A 19,880-nucleotide genomic window follows, 5' to 3' on the forward strand; every position below is an offset into this window, starting at 1 on the left:
CATACTGTCTCCTGCAATTTCTATTTGGAGTGTAAACCAAGAACACTTTGCTATTCACCCTGCTTTACATAATGAAAAGAAAGCCGTAGATCTTGTATAAACACACCCGTTAATTCACACTGCATTAACTAGTGGACTTACCTGAACTATCCTCAAACAACAGTATACTCTTAACAGGTTAACACATAACATACTTCGTTTCAAAAATGATGATAGTACAATTGTGTGGCTAGTGTCTTCTAAGAAGCAAAATAATTATCAAAACCACCAGCAAATTTTCTAGTCAAACATCTTCAACAGTTTTCCATGACCACAACACAGCTGTACTTGTGTTAACTTATAATTAAGTTTAAATTAGGCAAAGGAGTCAAAGGAGCACTGGTAAAACTAAATGATGAATAATGATGGTTTGGGAGGTATAATACAGTAGGCGGTTAATCACTGGCAATTAACAGTCATTCTGGAAAAAAACTTTTGTTTGTGATTTGCGAGCACTAAGTCAGTTTCATGCGGGGCTAACATCATGTAAGCTGAATGTGTGCAAGACAAAAGGTGATAACTAATTATTTCAAAATGGTGTTTATATAAGACTAGCTCACCTTAGAAATGTCAAGCTGAAATATTCATGAGAGTGACAGTGACAACAGAGCCCACTTACTCTGTCCACTTCATCAGTATTCTCGGTAGGTTGCATAGAAATGCTTAGCATACTGTGGTTAATAAATAAATGTTAGAGCATAAAAATTACTCAGGAATTTTTGTTTCCTGGTTTCAGGAAGTATGTCACAAATGCATTTTTGTTTTTGTCAGTGACCACAAAAACACAGGGTGCAGGGAAGGGAAACCATTTGCTGCAAATATAGGATGAAATACAGCAAGAATTTACTGAAAGAATTCCACCTTGATTAACATATACCTTGTGAAGATGTACAGAACGTTCACTTGTGATATAGGCATGTATGGTATCTTCAAAGCCTAAAGATTATATCATGAGGCCAACTGACCTGTGTCAGTGCTACCCTGGATGCTGTTGGCACGTGCCAGACTGAGGCTGCGGTGGCTAGCATTGTGAAACTGGGAGAAGGAGGAGGTGGAGTCAATGGTATTTCTGCGACCGCTGAAAGCGTTTGTTGGATACAGGAGCTGCGTGTAGGAGACTGTCTGAGAAAAGAAAAAAAGCAAGTCCATTAATATCTTCTGTGATGAAGAGGAGGGGAAGGCAGGTTCATTTGTCCTTGGATTCATGGGTGTCTCTGAAAGGACGTGGGATTTGGTGAAAAGGGATGTCTTTCGCTCTAGTCAGTGGTGTTACATGTTTGAAGATGTTGGAAAGGAACCTCAATGATGGCAAACAAAGGACATTGATAGCATGCATCACATCAGCATGTTGTTGTTACGATGATCACTGCTCTGCTACATGTTTTGGAGATCTCTTTCAACAGGCAATTGATTAAGACAGGGAACAACAGGAGATGCATATTTTGAGCCACTGACTCCAAGTAAGTAACAAGGAGCAGTTATCTGGATAGAATCTGTAAATCTTTAGTGGACATCATAGCTTTTTGAGGTCTTAAAGGAGTTAAATGTGAAAATAACTGTAGATTACATTACATTATTGGCATTTTAGCAGATGCTGTTATCCGAAGTGATAGGTTACAGTTTTTTTTACATGCTACCTGTTTATACAATTGGGAATTTAATGGGGCAATTCTGGGTTAAGTACCTTGCCCAAGGGTACAACAGCAGTGCCCCAGTAGGGAATGGAACCAGCAACCTTTGGGTTATGAGTCCTGCTCCTCACCACTATGCTACACTGTCGCCCAGATGACCACGTAGGTGAAAATATTCACCTGATTGACATATCCTTTGCTTATGCTCATCACGCCCTACATTAGCGGTTTTACCTAGTGACTGTGATGTATGGTAGTGTGTGCACTTGGCTTCCTTTAGTGTCTAGCGCTGTCTAGTCAGGCTTCACAAGTTAACCTGTGGTAGGGCTTGAATAGTATTACTGCTCACAGTCACTGGTCTGGGAGTCTTGTTAGCCTTGTCTGTCACTGTTACTCAGTCAACGCGGCTACATTTCTGTTCTTTTGGGCTAGAAGTTGCTCTGGATAAAAGTGTCTGCTAAATGAATGCAATATAATGTACCTTTCCATCTGCACCCAGCTCCACACCATCCAGCCCAATCACCATCTCCTTTGCGCTCCCCGATGGGTGACGCTGACGCCCACCTTCCAGTTTCATATCCCTGAAGGGACAGAAGATCACTTTAGTGCATCTGCTAGCCCCAAATGATCTCTTCCTGCAATCTAATCTGATGCTCTCACACACGTTAGCACAATAAGTAACAGGTCAACAGTCACTCAGTACAGAAAATTCAGTCAGGTTAATACTGCTCTACATTTATTCAGCACAGGAACTGCATGTCACATTTTGCTGAAAGAGAACATTTTACAGCAGCATTCTTTATATTTATATCAAGTAAGACACTTGCTTATTTATGTCAGTGATCTCCATTTCAAAAAAGACTATCCAAATTGCTACAAATCAGTCATGCAGAAACATCTCTTTGGAATGAGATGCAACCAGTCCTGACTTTTCTGACAGTCCTGTAATTTTTCAATGTGTACTTTCATACCAGACACAGAGACAGACACAGATCTGCAATCAAGATTGGTCTTGGTCTCAGCTGAGGTGTCTGTGATCCAAAGAAGGAAGACCTTTACACCTTGGAATCTGTATTCAAGTATTGGAGTTGTTATTATATTGGTCACATGACTGGACCAACACTTTGCCTCACAGCCAATAAAGGGGAGTGTCAATGCTTGTAGTTAGCATGCCACCTAACACATTTAGGCTAATTGGATTTGTAGCTGTGGCAGATTCCCAAACATTTTGTTTTCCAAAACTTGAACTGTCAGCAGAAGCCAAATCAGCAGTGTCCAGTTATCTTGGAGTGCAACTGGCTAAGACACATTCCTTCCACCTGGTTTAATTTGTGTGTCATGTACAAGGGTGCCTCATTTAAACCAAGCTGGACAGCCTTATGAACCATGCCACCATATACCCCTACATACACTGATTCATTTGGGAACTTCATGATGCAGTGATACTTAAAAACCTATGTATTTTACTTATGTGTTTTATAAATTCTTTCTGGCTGTCTTCTGCATCAACTTAAGGTCCATTAATTCCAGCTTGAGGCTCCTGATATTCCTAATGTTATTCAGCTGTATGCATCTTAAAACCCTGGAGACAGCGGATCTCCAAGAACAGAAGTATACAATACAACATTATACAGATGTCTAAATAATGGAAAAAGGATGTTCATACGTTAGGAGTTAAATGCCCCAGGAGACTGACACATAAATCTGTCAGAATGGCCGAGTGATCTAAAAGCACCAAACTCAAAATATTAAACTTTGTGGAGTGGCAGGGTAGTATACTGGTAAGGAGCTGGGCTCCTAACCAATAGGTTGTCGTTTCGATTCCCCAATAGGACACTGCTGCTGTACCCTTGGGCAAGGTACTTAACCCACAATTGTAGAAATCCAGCTGTAAAAATGGATAACATGTAAAAACTATAATCTATGTAAGCTGCTCTGCTAAGAGCATCTGCTAAATGACAGTAATGTAACATAAAACACCAGGCAGGAGTGGTCAGTGCTACGGTGAGAAAAAGCAGAGCGGTGGTCTGTGGGCTATAGAATCATGTGTTGCAAATGTGAGGCAACTGGCAAAGGAGGGCATTTTGAAATGAAATTGGATCGATGCCATGAATGATAGTAAGTCAATTAAAAATACAAATCTTTAACCAGAGGCACTTGAATGGAGGGTTAACTAGTAAGTGTTTTTCAGGCAACTGGCAAAGGAGGGCATTTTGAAATGAAAATTGGATCGATGCCATGAATGATAGTAAGTCAATTAAAAATACAAATCTTTAACCTGAGGCACTTGAATGGAGGGTTAACTAGTAAGTGTTTTTCTGGGCTTGAAGGCCCACCATAAGTTGTTTGCTGAAATACATGGCCCCATCCAGTTCAAGTCCAGACTGAACTTTTCCCCTTTACTTTCCCTAATGGCTGAGTAGACTTCCACAGCCATACTGTCAGTGGCATCTCTTACAGAATGACAGTGGCATGAAGCTGCCACCCCCAACTTGTCAAATATTCCATTAGGCAGCCAGATGGTGGGAACATCTTACCCTCTATTCTGTTCCCATGCATGTCCAGGGAATTAAGAGACTGTGTTGGGAGGGGTGGTTCTGATATTGATACTATGTCTGACTGGGAACAATAAGTAAATACTGTGGGAAACACCTTCACTATATTTCCCTGTGCCTTCCAAAGCCTCAGTGTACCTGTCTCTAAAAGCAGGGACAGTAATTCATAAAAGTTAGAGGTGGTTATCATAGAAACAGTTTCATTCTTAGCTCAGATAGTTAAAATTTAGTTAAAACAGGCCTGGTTGTTTGGTGGCTGTTGTCAGTAAGTCAGGAGTTGGTACAGAAATTATGATAGCTTGCAAGGTTTAATGAGGTCTCACCACAAGCCAGCTTGGGAGGCTTTGAACAGGCCTGAGAGCAGTTTTTAAAGGAGTTGCAAACTGAGGGAATATTTTTGTTAGTTAAAGGCTGTCACGTCACATTGTTTTTCATATTACACTACACCATGGTTACATTTATCTATCTATGGTCCTCTTTACAAAGCTGTAGGACAGACAATCTCCCAAAACAATCACACCTGGTACTGGTGTGCCAGCTCTGTTAAATAAAAATGTGTACAGCCAAAGCATGCACCTGTGTTTGACAAGTGACGTTAACATATTCGATTGCCGCTGATGTTGTTCGATTTAGTTACCACTATGCCCAGCCTTGGGAAAGCATGCTTGCAGACATGACTAGGACACAGATTCAATGGATTCACTATGGATTCACAATCTCTTAATCATCATAATTTACAAATGGGACATCTGAAAAATTAATTCATAAAATAGAGAGTAAAATAGAATTGAGTAAAATGAACCAGGATTCTTACAACAAGGAATTGACATTTACTATCCTGACCATTTGCTGTTCAACTCTCTGGAGGCCTGAGTTAATTAATACTGTAATTGAATCACACAGTTAACGAGACACACTGGAGCCAGTCATTTCCTATGACTGAACAGACAAATGGATGCCTGGAAAAGGACTGTGATCAGTCAAAGCACAACACAGACAGCACTTGACCTTGCACACTTTTTTACAACCATGAAAAAGCTTGAGCCAAAGCAGCATGTCTATCTGCACAATACAATGAATCAAATCACAAACCAAATACTTACAGCACAATTAGATTTACAAGATAACAGGTTTAAAGGTGACCACGTTTTAGTTGTTTTCTGATACATCTGAAATGATAGTTAATAGCAGGCTGTCCAAAAACTGCAGGCTGTGACACACGTATACACACACCTGCAAGACTGAAGCAAGCGGCAGTGTTTCAAAACTACAGAACGCAGAAAAAAAGACATCTGTTTTGAATTCGCCCTCTTAGTAAAAGAGGTCTGCACACCTGCCATTACACAGGAAAAAGAGCCAAAAAAAAAAATCACACAGGGCCATAACTGCTGCAGCCCTAAGGACAAAGAACATAATGTTCCTGCCAACACCTTACCAGTAACACAGTTCACAATGTTTTCCCACCTGCTCCTCACTGTCTGTTCTCACTATAGTAACATGGCAGGCTTGGTACAGAGGCTGCATATGATTAAATCAAAGCCCAGGAACAAATCTCGCTATACTGCACACCTATAGGAAGGTTATGGTAGCTCCATCTCAAGAGTTCACATCACATTTTATAAAAGACTAAACAAACAAAAATACACTCAGGTATCCTGATCAACAGATACATTTTATTGAGTAGACTATGTGCACCTTAATTTTAACTTGAAAAACTAATCTTGAGAAATTGTAAGATTAATCCCTGCACAACTCCAAGACCTCAAGGATATAATAATAGTAGCTGATTGGTAATTGAAATGGTAACTAAATTTGCTTGAATAGTTTAGTTTACACAAATCCCTACTGCTTGCTGAAAACTGCAACAGTCATTTGTGTTCTAGAAATAAAGCAAATGGCCCCTTGTGGACAAATCAGTATTGTAGTTGACTTCATTGGTCTGACAGAGAGGGGCTGTGAGACTTCAAAAGCTCTGATTACTCTCCTCATCCATCTATCTAACCAAGATGATACAAACAGGTTAGTGTAGCTTTGTCTAAAATTGCATGGCAAAATATTTCTCATTACATGAATATTAATCTTGAAATAGGATTAGCATTAATTCTCTTACATGGCAACAAGTTCTACAACTTATTTCAGGTAGTATCCTCCTGTAAAAATATTTCTTTTGAAACGAGTTAAGAGAACATGGTTATCATTCTTTGAGTCTAGAACCTGGTGCCCATGAAAAAGGTGGTTATGAGCAGAGTTTTACAGAGTGTTTCAAACGCTGGCATAACATCACACATGTTCACATCACATCAACATAAATTTGTACAAACAAAAATACAAGCTTTCCTGTCTTACAAATGGTGGGTAAAAATAATCTGTCCAATACTGTCAAGACAGATTACTCATATTTAACTCATTACTCATACTTACTTATATTTAAAGAAATATGAGTAATGAGTTTCTCTCTTTTCCTATCATTTAACCAAATGGTTCATACCAGGGAACTGCAGTACAATGTAATGAAGCCAGAAGGAAATCTCAGATGCAAGAATACCACAACCCAGCATTTACACACAAAAAAGTAGACAGGAAACAGGAAGGACTGTGTCAACTGGCATGCTTTTTACTAATTATACTGTTTGGAATACATGCCAGGGCCATTGTGAGATTTGTCGGTTCCAAAATGTACAAGGGGACAATAGTGTAAAGAATGTACACATACTGAACCATGGGGGTTCAGTGTCCTGTGACAATGACTACAGAGTACTGCAGCGGTTTCATAAAGTAGCTCCCGGTGGCCATAAAACCGCTCTAGTCGTTCGCACAAATTTTTAAACCATATAAACAAGTGTATAAATAAAGTTTTGTAGAAGTACGTACTGTTTCACTTTGTGGAAGAAATAAAGCTGGATAGGTCATTGACAAGCAAGTGACGGGAACAACAAAGACATCCGACATACAGATGCACTGCTTTAAATAACAGGCTTTTGAAAGAATAAGAACAGGTCAAGAACACTCTTTTCTATAAGAGTGCCACACAGTGAAATTTAGAAACAATCTCAGGTACATGTATCTCCATTGTTGGGCAGCCATGCTAAGGAAGAACAAATTTGTCCCTGTAACTTGACCAATACAATTTCACTGAGACTCAGACTATGGGTTGAAGCTGAAGAGGAATGTACTCTATAAAAGGTACAAATTAAGGATTCAATTGGCAGATGCAAATTTCATTCATTAAAATATTGCCTAGAGAGAAACAAACAAATAACAATGAGATATCCGAAAAAGAGAACAATCCTACAGTCACACTTCTGTCGAACAAACCACTTCAGCACATTGATATTTATACAGTTTGTGTGAAATGGGAGGGTCTATGTCCTCTGCCTCTAAAAAGTAAACGGTATTTGCAGGGTGGGGCTTTGCTTTGGATCTCCTCCCTCATCCTCTGATTGGCTAGCCACAGGCTTATATTTCAATACAAGCAGAAAAAGTCTCTCCACTATCCACAATGCCACAGCTGAAATCTAACTTTTGTGATAAAAATTTAGGCACACTGCAGAAATTTTCTGTTTCTCCAACTCTGGTGTAATCCCAGCACTGATGTGAGGGAGCAGCAATATTTTTTTCCAAAACCATGCAAATGCATGGAAACACTCAATAACACAGTATGTTGCTGATTTTTTGCATGGTAGTCATTATCAGTAATCATTTGCTAAGTAGTGAGTTGTTCCGATGACAATGACGATGAGTAAAGAAGGGGGTGTTAGAGTATCAGGTTGTGAAAAACTGGCCCAGATGAGAAAAATCACTAGAGAGAGTAACATCCATGCTTTGTGGCATCCCTCGCCCTTCCTTCATTCCTTGATTTAATCCCTCATTTATTCATTCATTCATTCTTTCCTTATAAAATACTGCCTCTCAGCTAAATTCATAAACAATAGTCCTAGCTACAAAAGAAGAAGCTGCAAAAGTAACAAAAAAGGAAATACAGCAGGTGATAAATACATACCCCGCTTGGCTGTGATCTTGATAGGGCAGGACAGAGAGCATACTGCAGATGGATCTTCTTCCACTGATTAGGACTATCCTATAGGGCACAATGATGACAATCCATGTAAGAACAAGTAGAAAAAAAGAGCGACATTCAAATCTACAGGTGAAAAGTCAACAAAGAAGATACGAAAACAAGAGTGTGTAAACATAAAGCCTATCTGTGGTCTCTCTATAAATCTGTATATTCCTCTGTGTCTTCCTGTAGAATTTCCAGTGTCACCACAACTTTCTCTGTGTAAGCTCACAACCTCAGCAATGGAGAGTTTTCACACGAAGCTTTTATCATGCAGATATGTACTCAGTCCGACAAAAGCACCATCCATTGGAGTTTCTGACTGGTGCTCATACAACAAACTCAACCAAGCAGTGCATGGCAGATCCGTGCTTCGTTTCCGGCTATTTGAAAAGCCTGGACAAGCAAAAAAGGCCTTTATCCTCCATACATAATGCTGCAATTCAAGTAAGGTCTGATCCTTTAGCATCCATTACACAACTTTTCATTTTGTCTTTATGGGTCAGTGGGCATGGCCAAAGAGATTATCTCAGGGGGAATGCTGTAAATGGTTATAGAAAAATGGATGTGGATGTGGCAGAATAAAAAAAATCCCAATGGAAAATTCTTAACAGAATTCTTAATTTGTAATAGTCAACCTCTTTTGTTTGTATGCGTGTCTTAGGGTGTAGACTACTCACACTAGGCGATCCGTACCGTGCCTGATCACGTTTGACCCCCAAAGTCCAGTTCGTTTGACCAGGGTGATTGGTGAACTGTGCCCGGCCCGCTTGAAGAGGTGAGCTCGGGCATGGTACGCATCTAGTGTGATCGCTAACCATGCTCGTGCACAGATCTTGAACATGCTTGTCAATGAAAGCTCCAAATTCCTCCCTCAACGTCAGCTGCCTCGGTAAAAATCTTCTTCTACATGCAGCACAATTAACTGAAAATCACTGCATTGCATAATCAATCGACAAATCTATAAGTAGGGGTGCAACGGATCACAAAACTCATCGGATTGTATCACGGTTTTTGAGGCACGGATTGGATCATTTTTTGGATCAGAAAAAAAAAAAAAAAAAGAGACACATATAACTTTGCTTTCCATTTATTACTTAAAGAACACTTACAGCAAGGAACTTTTGCCAATGGTCTTAAATGAAAACAACATTCAAGATGTCCAGTGTTTAAATAAAATCTCAAAATAAAATATTCAATACTCAATTATTAAATTAAAGTGCAATATGAGCACTTGTTCTGCTGTTCTTTGGGTGTGTCTGAAATCACTCCCTAACCACTATATAGTGCATATATATACATTTTACACTTGATCGTTGGACTTACTTGCCAGCTAGCTAGCTAATGCTAGTTTCAACCTATTTGAACAGATGAAGCTGGGTGCTAGTTCTTTCATTAAGTTAGCTAGTAATAGCTAGATAGGTAGCGGTATTATCTAGCTAGCAGGTTAATGTCAGTTGCAACTAGCTAGTCACTTAGCCAGCTAGCTGGCACAGTTAGACACAAAGATGTTCATACAAATGTTCGAATAAACTTGCAAACATAAAACTATATCCAGAAAATTATTAATTTATTGTATGACTGTGTATAGTGAGTGAGTGAACGAGTGAGCAATTTCAGAAGCAGCCTTTATCTTCTCAATGCTTCTGCTAAGTAAGGTTGCTGGTTTTTAAAATGGCGCTTGTATCTTTTCACTGCAACATCGAGATTTAGGGAATTATTACTTTAAAAAGTAACAGTAGCAGTAAAACTGTATTTCACACTATTATGGTTAAAACTTTGCAATTAATCCACAGTTCACATGCATGCCGATTGTGATGATGTAAGCGTGCTCGGGCTTGGAACGTTAAGTGCAATGTGAGCGGGGGAGTGGGGAGGGGGGGCAATCATGCTCGGGCATGGTACAAGGCAACCGGGCCTAGTGTGAGTACGCCCTTATTGACTCCTGCCCAAGATGAACAGGGAAAAGCCACTCTGTATTAACTGTATCAAGCCTGCCAAGAACATTCTCTCTTTCCTTATTTTTTCTCAGGAGCATTTCGGTAACTTTAAAGAGACCTTTGCTGTTAATCCATCACACAAATTTCTCAGACTGTACCCATGCCAAAACAAAGGGCTTCCTGTCTCCTAGTGTCAGAGAAACCCTTAAGCAAGCATTGGGAGACTGGCTGCATTGCTCATGACAGAGGATTTTTTTTTTACCAAGAGCAGAATTCTCCAAAATAGACTGATCATTTTATCTCAAGGCTGTCTTAACCAGGATAGCACATCAGGAAGGATGGAGTATAAATTGCCTGGAGATGATGAGATGTTATATTTGTGTATTTTAATATAACTGGACTGAATTTCTCACAGGTTTTAGATTTCATTTTAAAGAAATAAGTGAGTTGTGGTTAACAATTTATTTGTTATGCGCAGGTAATGCGCAGCCTTCGAGCCTGGTTTCGGCTCAGACGTGGAAGGAGGAGTTGGGGACAGGATATTGCAGGATAACTTTTATTTCCTGATTTTACAGACTAGGGTGGATTGTGTGTGTCGCCGAAAGCAATTATACTTCTATGGCTTCCAAATGGAAGAAGCAATTCAAAGAATCTTGACCTGTTGCTACACTTCAACTAACCCCCTCCCCCCCCCCCCCCTCAAAACCCTGAACTAGCCACTGGCTACCATGCACCCCTTCAAATTTAGAGAAGAAACCCCATAACCCTTGTGACTTTAATTTCTGGCTTTTCTTAAATATACCACATTCAGTTACTCATGTTTCTCAAGCTAAATACAATCATCCCTGATGCTGACAAATGCAATTAAGAGGCCTATCCACTACAGGTAAAGATCAACCTGCAGTGTATTGGCAACCCACAAACTTGTGATAAGCGTGTTCATCTGAACAGAATGGAAAAGATCTGCATACCTGCCGTTGCACGTGTCATGCTGCCTCATGTTCTTGATGAAGTGGATTTTCTTGAAGCTCTTTGGTCTGGGTGAACCTGACAGAGTTCTGCATCTGAACATCATGAGAAAGACAGGTCAACAACAGGAACTCCAAATCACATTTCTGAGTTTCTGGCCACCAAAAAATAAGATTTTCATTTTAACACCTTTACATGCATGCACTAGCTTCACATTATAGTTTAAATTATTTACAGAATTTCAGACTCCAAACTATATTACATGCAGAAATCAATGTATAATGCAATGGGTGTTACACTGTGAAATGAGTGAATGCATAACTCTGTGGGTCTAGCATTCTCTGCGGGAATCTACTTGAAAGTCAAACTCAATACATGGCTGCATTTTCACTGAGGTACAGAACTACCCTCAACAGATTCACAGTTTGACTTAGTCATTCATGGTACATGTCTACCAGCTAAAATACATACTTCATGTGATATATAAACAGTCAAAGGTGTTCCCTGATCTGCAGCACACTAGCAATCAAACATCACTGGGACCTCCAAACATGCTGATATTAGAAATATTAGCAGTCTAGAGACATTAGACACTCTAAGCTGTAAGCTCTACCTAACCCAACATTCTTTGGGTCACACTCTTTTTCTGTAACAGGGCATGAAACACAGAGGCAAAAAGTTTCCATGTACACTGTTTTCTTGTTTGGACACCAATGACCATTGTGCTGTGGAAATGAGTATGGCCTGAGTGCATTCTAATCTTGAGGGACAATAGATTTTTTTCTGCCTGTTAGAGTGCTTGTGCTAAAAGTCATTGTTACATCTTCAGAAAACCCCTGTATAGCGCACACTGCAATATAGATTTGCCCTACAGAATGTGCTGTCTGCTATTTGACAAAGGCATGCAGGAATTCAGTTAACTACTACTTGTCCACTTATAATTAGGTAGTGCCCTAATATAGGGAAATATTCCATGATTGCAATGCATCTACATAGCTGGGCCTCTGGATAGGTAAACAAGGTACTTTGGGCAAGGATTAGATTAAATCCACACAGTACAGTGAAGGGCCCAAAGTATGACTCCACACTGCTGTCTACAGGCGCATCTCCAGTGAGCAGTCCTGTACCCCTGTTCAAAGACAGCACCATGTTTACGAGCAGTACCTGCGCAATGGTGCATTCTCTTCTATATCCTCCAAAGTCTCCAATGATGAGCGCTGAGAGATGAGTCTTCGCCTGCAGGAATGTTAAGGAAGTGAAAGAAAAAATAAGAGGGAGAAAGAGGAGGATGAAAGAGGGAGAAAGAAAGAAAGACAAGGGCACAGAGAGATGGAGTTAATGACCTTGCCACAACAGCTAGCAGAGCTAGCAGCTACCACTGAGCCAGCAGTTTAGGCAAACTATAATTTGCGATTAGAACACGAGATTGTAAAAAATTCTAGCTAATTTTATCTTTGAGGAAACAGCGATTTAACATTAAAAAATATAGCAAATGGGGCGGTGAAAACTACAAGAAGCTTAATAACGCTAAAGAAAACATAACGACCCATGTAACGTAGACTAACACGCGCTATATAGCATAAAATAAGTTACGTGCAAAAGGGTTAAGGTGACCTGCTGTGTTTTGGTGTTTTGTGCAGCAGTTAGACAGCTAAGATTCTCGTAGCCTTTCCAATTCCACGCACCCTTGCTGGTCCCAAACAACAAGCACTCCCAGCAGTAGAGCCTCTTGTGTCAAACTCAGCCTGTAAGCCAAGTGTATCGTTCCCAGTTGCTAGCCTGAAAATGATGAACATAGCCTGTCTTTGCAGGTTGGGCAGCCTTTTTAAACAATGGTCATCTTTTCATTGAATAGTCGTCTTGAAAAGGGTACTGATAAAAAAAAAAATCAGCGACAATATCATCTCCACCTGTTGCCATTTTCGACGTCGGCTATCAATCGCTAGTTAGCACTGAGCTAGATCTCTTGTCGGAGTGAATGAGCGGGTCTTCTAGAATACCCTGGAGCCTTGGGAAAATCTGAAAAAATATGCCCATTGGCTACAAATCCAAATATGACTGGTTGATCAAATTGTCAATCCAAACGTACGCTCTCATTTCATGTCGAAAATTGGGGGTAGCACTGGGCACGTTGCTGGGCCCAGAGGGCATCCTGTCATTGAACATCAAAATTTGATTGGCTGATGATTCTGTCACTAATGCTTGTTATAAATCAGATGTGTGGTATTTCAACAAAAGGTTAGCAGTATCTGTAGTGCTAGCCCCAGTGAGCTGAAATCACTGTGAGGTGTTTAAGTGACTTTTTTGATGTAGGATATTCCAGTTCAACCTCAACAAAACCTTTGTGGACATTACACTAATGAAACTGATAACTAAATACTCAAGAAAGACATTTTACACACACTTGATTTTATTTTTTATAGGGCCAGCAGAGAAGCCCCTGCTGGCCTTGACGGCCCACCACTGCATGTGTGTGAGATGGGAAAAGGTATGTCCTGTCTCAACAAGTCTCAGTGGCAGAACATTAAACATAACAGAGTGGGCAACAGTCTGGCATAGCAGTAAGGAGCAGGACTTGCAAGAAAAATATTGCTGGTTCAATACCCCGCTGGGGCACTGCTGTTGTACCCTTGTAACCTTTGTAAGTTGCTCTGGATAAGAGTGCCTGTTAAATGACAACAATGTAATGTAATGCCAATGTGGTAAAATATAAAATTGAAAAAAGAAGCTGCATTCTTTTGAATGTCAAAATATATATGCCACAATTAACAACTTTCCTGAATGAAAATTTTGCATAAATGAATTTTTTATGTATTCAATTCCACAATATAAACAGATACAAATATGAAATTGACAATAGTTAGTATACTTCTTGATATACATAAATATGTTGAATGTTAAAATCAGTTTCTTTTATTCTGGATTTATATTTGAAATGTATACTTTTTATCTAAGTGATTGCTGGACTGTGGTAGTGTACATATTGACGTTATAGTAGACATATTCGTTTTTAAAGAATGAAATGTTTCCTGCTCTATCCTCCAGACAGGAAAGAGTTAACCCCAACAGCAGAATTTTAGTTTGGCAAAGCCTCACTTTCACCCTACTCTTTAGCTGAGCAAAGTGCACTCTCTGTGGATTTCAACATCAAGGAGAGGGTAATTCATCTCCATGGAGAGGAAGACTGCAGGGATTAATGTGCATTTACACAAAGGACCACATGGCTTAGATTGCTCTGATCAGATAGCAAACAACTGTTAGTCTCTATAGTGTAGAACAATTCTGAAAGAGGAAATGAAGAAATACTTCCATGGGAATTGGTGTCAGAAAATGCAAATGTTACAAAATTGGTGTCTTTCAGCAGGTGGAGCTCTGATCCAAACTGGCAATTTTCCCTGAGGATGCCTTGTCCTTTGGGGAGGTGAGTCTTCATCTTAGCCTTACAATCAACACACGTTTGATGTGTCACACTCAGCTCATTAGAGGGGTTTTTAAGTGACAATGTAACAAGCCACTAGAAATAACAATTAGATTTCATTCAAAAATCTGCAAGGAATCAAGGAATCTACAAAGTTTGTCTGATTTGCAAAACAAAACAATAAATTCAATACCATTCAATTATCACTACAGACAAGAGAGGTGAAAAGGAAGCTTCACGACATCTGCCAAAGGTGTAAAAACAGGGCTCTTCATATCATGTTACTCTAATTATGAAATCTAATATGAAATCTGAAACCTCTTTTAAACTACTGAGAAATGTACTTAACCAAGATGATGTGCCAATGGTTAACAAACTTAACATGTTCAACACTGGATACATAAATCACTGTGGATAAGACAATCTACTTCGGAAACAGATAATGCAACAGATTGACAGCTAACACTCTCAATGAAGACAAGCCAATCTTCATTGCCACAGCTGCCTTGTACTGTCTGCCTCTGACCTTAAATCATGGATACTCAGATACATAATCCAGATAGATTGTGGATTATGACTGTTACCATTGGTAACAGCTACTGTAGTTTAAGTAAGAGACTAAAGGCAATGTAAACAAATTATTAATCTTGCATGAATGCTCTATTCATTCCTGGACTTGTATTACAAACACAGCACTGCTTGTGGGCATACTATACAATATGTTGTTTTATATACTTTTCAAACAGAGAAGAAAATTAAATGACAGAAAACTAACTACTTTTTGGAGTGCAAATTCCTTTCCCATATGAGTGTTTAATAATGATATAACCACAAAGGACTGTAAACTTTAACTCTGTACAAATCACAGTTATATTTTGCAACTTGATGAATATGAAATAATGGGTGATTTCATAATCATGTACTGGTAGGAAGATGTGATAGTAGCCTCAGCAACTAGCAAATACTTTTCGTGCTTTCATAGAGTGAGAACAAAAATAAAAAGAATTACCAAATTGCATGCTATCCAACCACTGACACATTCAGACACATTCAGTGATACATATTTTGAAAGAGATGAACAAGAAATGAAGACATTGCTAATGTTATTTGCTGAAGTGTGTAACAGCTGGAGGTGAAAATAGAGCTCATTCGTCATATAAATATCTTTTACATTACATTACATTTATTCATTTTGCAGCCACTTTTATCCAAAGCAACTTACAATTGATGCAGAGTACAACACAAGCAAAAGCCATACATGGAGTCACAATATCAGACATGCTGCATGACCAAGTTTCAATAGTTGGCCAGACAAGGTACAAGCTAGCTGTTAGAGACACAGATGCATTGATTTTTTTTTTTTTTTTTAAATGGAAAACTGGGTTTAGGACATAAGAAATTTCTTTAGGTGGTAGTTATTCAGGCGAGTATGGAAGTTGTATAGCACGAATCTGTATGATCTGGATGTTGTCGGAATGTGTTCCAAAATAAGGAGCAGCTGCTGTATTAAAAACAAGCTCTCCAGAAATCCTCTGGGAAGAGAATACAAGGCACTCACACACACCTACCCACACACACACAGCTTGTTGTGGAAGCTCACAGATTCCTCTCAGATTGAAAATCACTAAAACTTGTTCGGGCAAAAACAGGCATTCATGTTTCTGGTGATTTTTTAGACTGTATTCTTCTGATGTGTACTGGTAACAATTAAAACTTTTAAACAATTAAAATGTGGTTTACGTGGTTTAGGTGTTCCTCTTGATTGAAATCTTGTCATCAGTAAACAATGACCAGAAGCCCACAGGGGCTGAAGAAACTGGCATTGCTCCACTGAGGATAAGAGTGAGGAAATTGCCAGTGCTTTCCTCGTCTAGCCACTTTTAGGCACCCTGTGGCCCATCAGGCTCGAGCAGGCTGCATGGATGATGTCATCCTCCAGTTTGTGCTTACTTTGCTGCCTTGCACTGGGCAAATTACAGCGTCAAAAATAATGAAAGTACTGCATTCAGTACACAAGGTGCCAGTGTGCAAGTGCATGGTTTGTCATGGTCTAACATTCAATTGGTGATTCCAAAATGGGGATGTAAAGGAGGGAAAATGAATTAAAAATGTATTAAAAACATTGTCAGCTATTGAATTATTACAGCTACTAGCCATGGGGGGACACTGACAGGGAACACATAAAACAGAGTTCTAAGACCCTGCAGACTGACAGATGAAATGAGGCTTCAAGTGTAAGAGGCTCTTGCTCACCTTTGAATATTTTAATTTATCTACCGACAGAGACAGCAGAGGCAGAGTGAGATAATGTTAATAGATGAGATGTGCCACAAAAACAAGACTGCCCTGAGACTATACAACATAATACAGACCCATGCAGTATGATACTGCCACAAGCAAAACCAACAGAGCAATGCCAGTTTGGTGCAAATGTCACTCCTCTGGTGACATTTGCACCAGAGGACTTTGCCATTAATCTGCATGCTTTGCAGCACATTTAAAGTGGTGAGTCTATGTCCTTGGCCCTCTGTGTCAGCTTGTTTAACTGATCCTTTGTTTAAGAGTGCCCCTTAGACTTCTGCTCGGGGCTTCACAAAAAGATGAACACTTGGTCAGATGGCCTCAGACTGAGAGAGCCTTATAAATACACTCCTCCAGTCCTTCCCCTCTTCTCATACATTCAGTCATTTTCTCTCAGAACGCTACACACTTGCACACCTGCTCCAGCTAAATCAACAAGGGCCTTTTTCCAGAGGAGAGAGGCACTTGAGGAAACATCTAGAAAACTAAAGTATGCAGCCAATTTTCTTTTTAATCCCATTCAAACAGAAAAATCTTTCATCCATTACAGTCAGGAAGAAGGAAATTAACACATGGATAATCAAAGGGGGGGGGGGGGGCAGATACACAAGGCTATCATTAAGACAACCATTTTGTGTTTTCTCTGAATGGTGCAATCAGGCCAACAAGAACTGTGGTAACTTTAGCTTTTATTCAAGTGACTCCAGATGTGTTCGTTGCTGCTTTGGTACCACATACAGGTATAACCACAGTAAAATAAAACTAACATAGAAATAAAGGTAATGACACTGTAAATGGAGCATACCTGACATTCTACACTCTCTCTCTATCATGATATTCTAATACAGGGATGCTGAGTGGGCTTTATTTCAAGTCAAATTCTGAATTCTTCATAGAGCCATTGATCAAATGGGTCACACCAAGGGTACAATGCCAGTATCTTGTCTGTCTCACCAAATCCCCCCTGTGAACATAAGTTCAGAAATATTTATTTATTTATGGATAAAAAATACTAATTACTATTAATTTATTTTACCCTTCCAGTTGTGACCTGGCAAAAATCAACAAAGACTAACAAGAAACTAGTGGCCACGTCTATAGAGGCTTGACATCTTGTCAGATCCCTGTAAATCTGCATATCACCATCCTGAGATCCAGATAATAACATCGTCAAAAAGGGACAGGTCATCCCAGCCAGAGTTTTCCCTCACATGTTTATCAAACCAAATGTAACTTTTCACATCCCTTCTGTCCGTACAGTCCTTACAGCCTCATACACTCACTCAGTACTGCACTTACCTTAACAAGCGTCACACACACCAAAGGGTCTCTTAAACTGGCTTAGCTGTTAAGTGTGTTCAGTTACACAGCTGTAGTAACTTAATCAGCTAAAAATGCACACAGGAGAACTGCAGATATGAGGATATGAGGCATAAACCAGCCTACATCACTTCTTTTCAAATTCGAGCTGGTCACCATAATATATTTATCATAAATCATCACCAAAGGCTAAAAATAAGAAGTACAAAAAACATGTTTTCAGAGTTGAGTTTTGCAACCTTACAGCAATCAGGATGACAGTCTTCTTGGGATGATATGGTATTAAAAGGGTAATGTATTTGGCATACTTCAATATAGGACTGCATATCCACACAGATTTAAAAACGCATTCAAACTAAACACTGTGTGTGCATAGCCGAAGGGAACAACTGGGAGACTGCGTGAGCAATGCTGTGTTGATGATGAAATATGCCTGATTTTTTTTCTCAAATCACCACGCCTAGAGGAGAGAACACACACTCTCCTGCCTATATACTATCATGGCTCACTGAAACTTAATGAATGAATCTTTTGTAAAAAAAAAAAGACATATTTAATAACCATATAGTTAATACTACTGAGGGATTTTGTTTGAGATGAGATAATGGTTTCAGCAGCATTCTGAACTTGCTGCTGCACCTGATTTTAGAGGACTTTTCTTTCCCTGTAATGTGTTGGTTAGATGCCTACACAGCTAGTAATAACAAATAATCATCCATCTAGCTTAACTGTTTTGCCAGTGATCAAACAAGCTAAACTGGAGATGACATTTGAAGAAGTAGGAGTCATGACTAGGATATAACATACAGTACTCAAACCACGCGCAAGATCTTCATAATTATTAATAGCTTTTGCATGACAATGCATTTATTGTTACAGTACCAAGAAAATATCAAGCATGGGCCTACTGTATCTTCAGGGTAAGGGGTCATCATCAAATTATCAACATAAGGTATCAAAGATTAGAGGGTAGATATGGTATAACCTTCTCAAATACACCAATGCATTGATGCAATTACCATGTAATTCCATACACTTTGTTTTCTTGGTCGCCTTTACCTCTGCCTTATCTTCAAATGAAATATGCAAATGCACCTCAATTCTCCTGCTTGATACATTCTAATAAGCGCAAAATATGACATTAAAACTTAAATTTGGCATTTGCAACCTTGAGTTATCCAATTATAAGACAGTTTAGGAACACAGAGACTGCCATAAGAAAATGATTTGTGATAATTTAAATCTGGGTCACTCATGCCCCTGGTTTAGATATGTGCGTGCCATCATTCACCAGGGTTTTTACCTGTGAAGTGGTGTCATGCCAGTTCTCTCCTTACTTTATCCTGACTCAAATCCAGACAATGACCTCTTTAAAGATGTGCATCCAGATGTAGACAGTAACCTCATCATACATACACTGGGGGGCTGCAGCTTGAAAGCAAACAAGGGCTCTGGAAGAAATAAGCAAATCTGCCTTGCATAAATCATTACCAGATGTTCAGTGATGGGCTGCAATTTTCTTCAATGATGTCATGTGATGTTCTTGGCTGGTGTATTTCAATGCACACACTAGTGATTCTAAAATCACCTTTGTTGGTTCGCTAACGGCATGCAAATGTAAATAAGCCACCTCTTTGAGGATTAGGAATT

The 19,880-nt window shown here is 39.4% G+C and overlaps 1 protein-coding gene across 1 annotated transcript in view; it reads right to left on the minus strand.

Annotated features, from left to right (window-relative positions):
- LOC118795183 (CDK5 and ABL1 enzyme substrate 1-like) overlaps window positions 1–19,880 on the minus strand; it is a 33,251-nt gene that overhangs the window by 5,664 nt on the left and 7,707 nt on the right. The window contains exons 2-6 of the mRNA XM_036553578.1: window positions 12,356–12,427; window positions 11,194–11,286; window positions 8,226–8,303; window positions 2,152–2,251; window positions 1,005–1,161 (exon numbers count right to left, since the gene is read on the minus strand). Coding sequence (XP_036409471.1) covers window positions 1,005–1,161; window positions 2,152–2,251; window positions 8,226–8,303; window positions 11,194–11,286; window positions 12,356–12,427 — 500 coding nt within the window. The remainder of the gene's footprint in view (window positions 1–1,004; window positions 1,162–2,151; window positions 2,252–8,225; window positions 8,304–11,193; window positions 11,287–12,355; window positions 12,428–19,880) is intronic.

Source organism: Megalops cyprinoides, chromosome 2 (assembly GCF_013368585.1).
Source record: "Megalops cyprinoides isolate fMegCyp1 chromosome 2, fMegCyp1.pri, whole genome shotgun sequence".
In the NCBI taxonomy this organism is placed as follows: Eukaryota; Metazoa; Chordata; class Actinopteri; order Elopiformes; family Megalopidae; genus Megalops; species Megalops cyprinoides.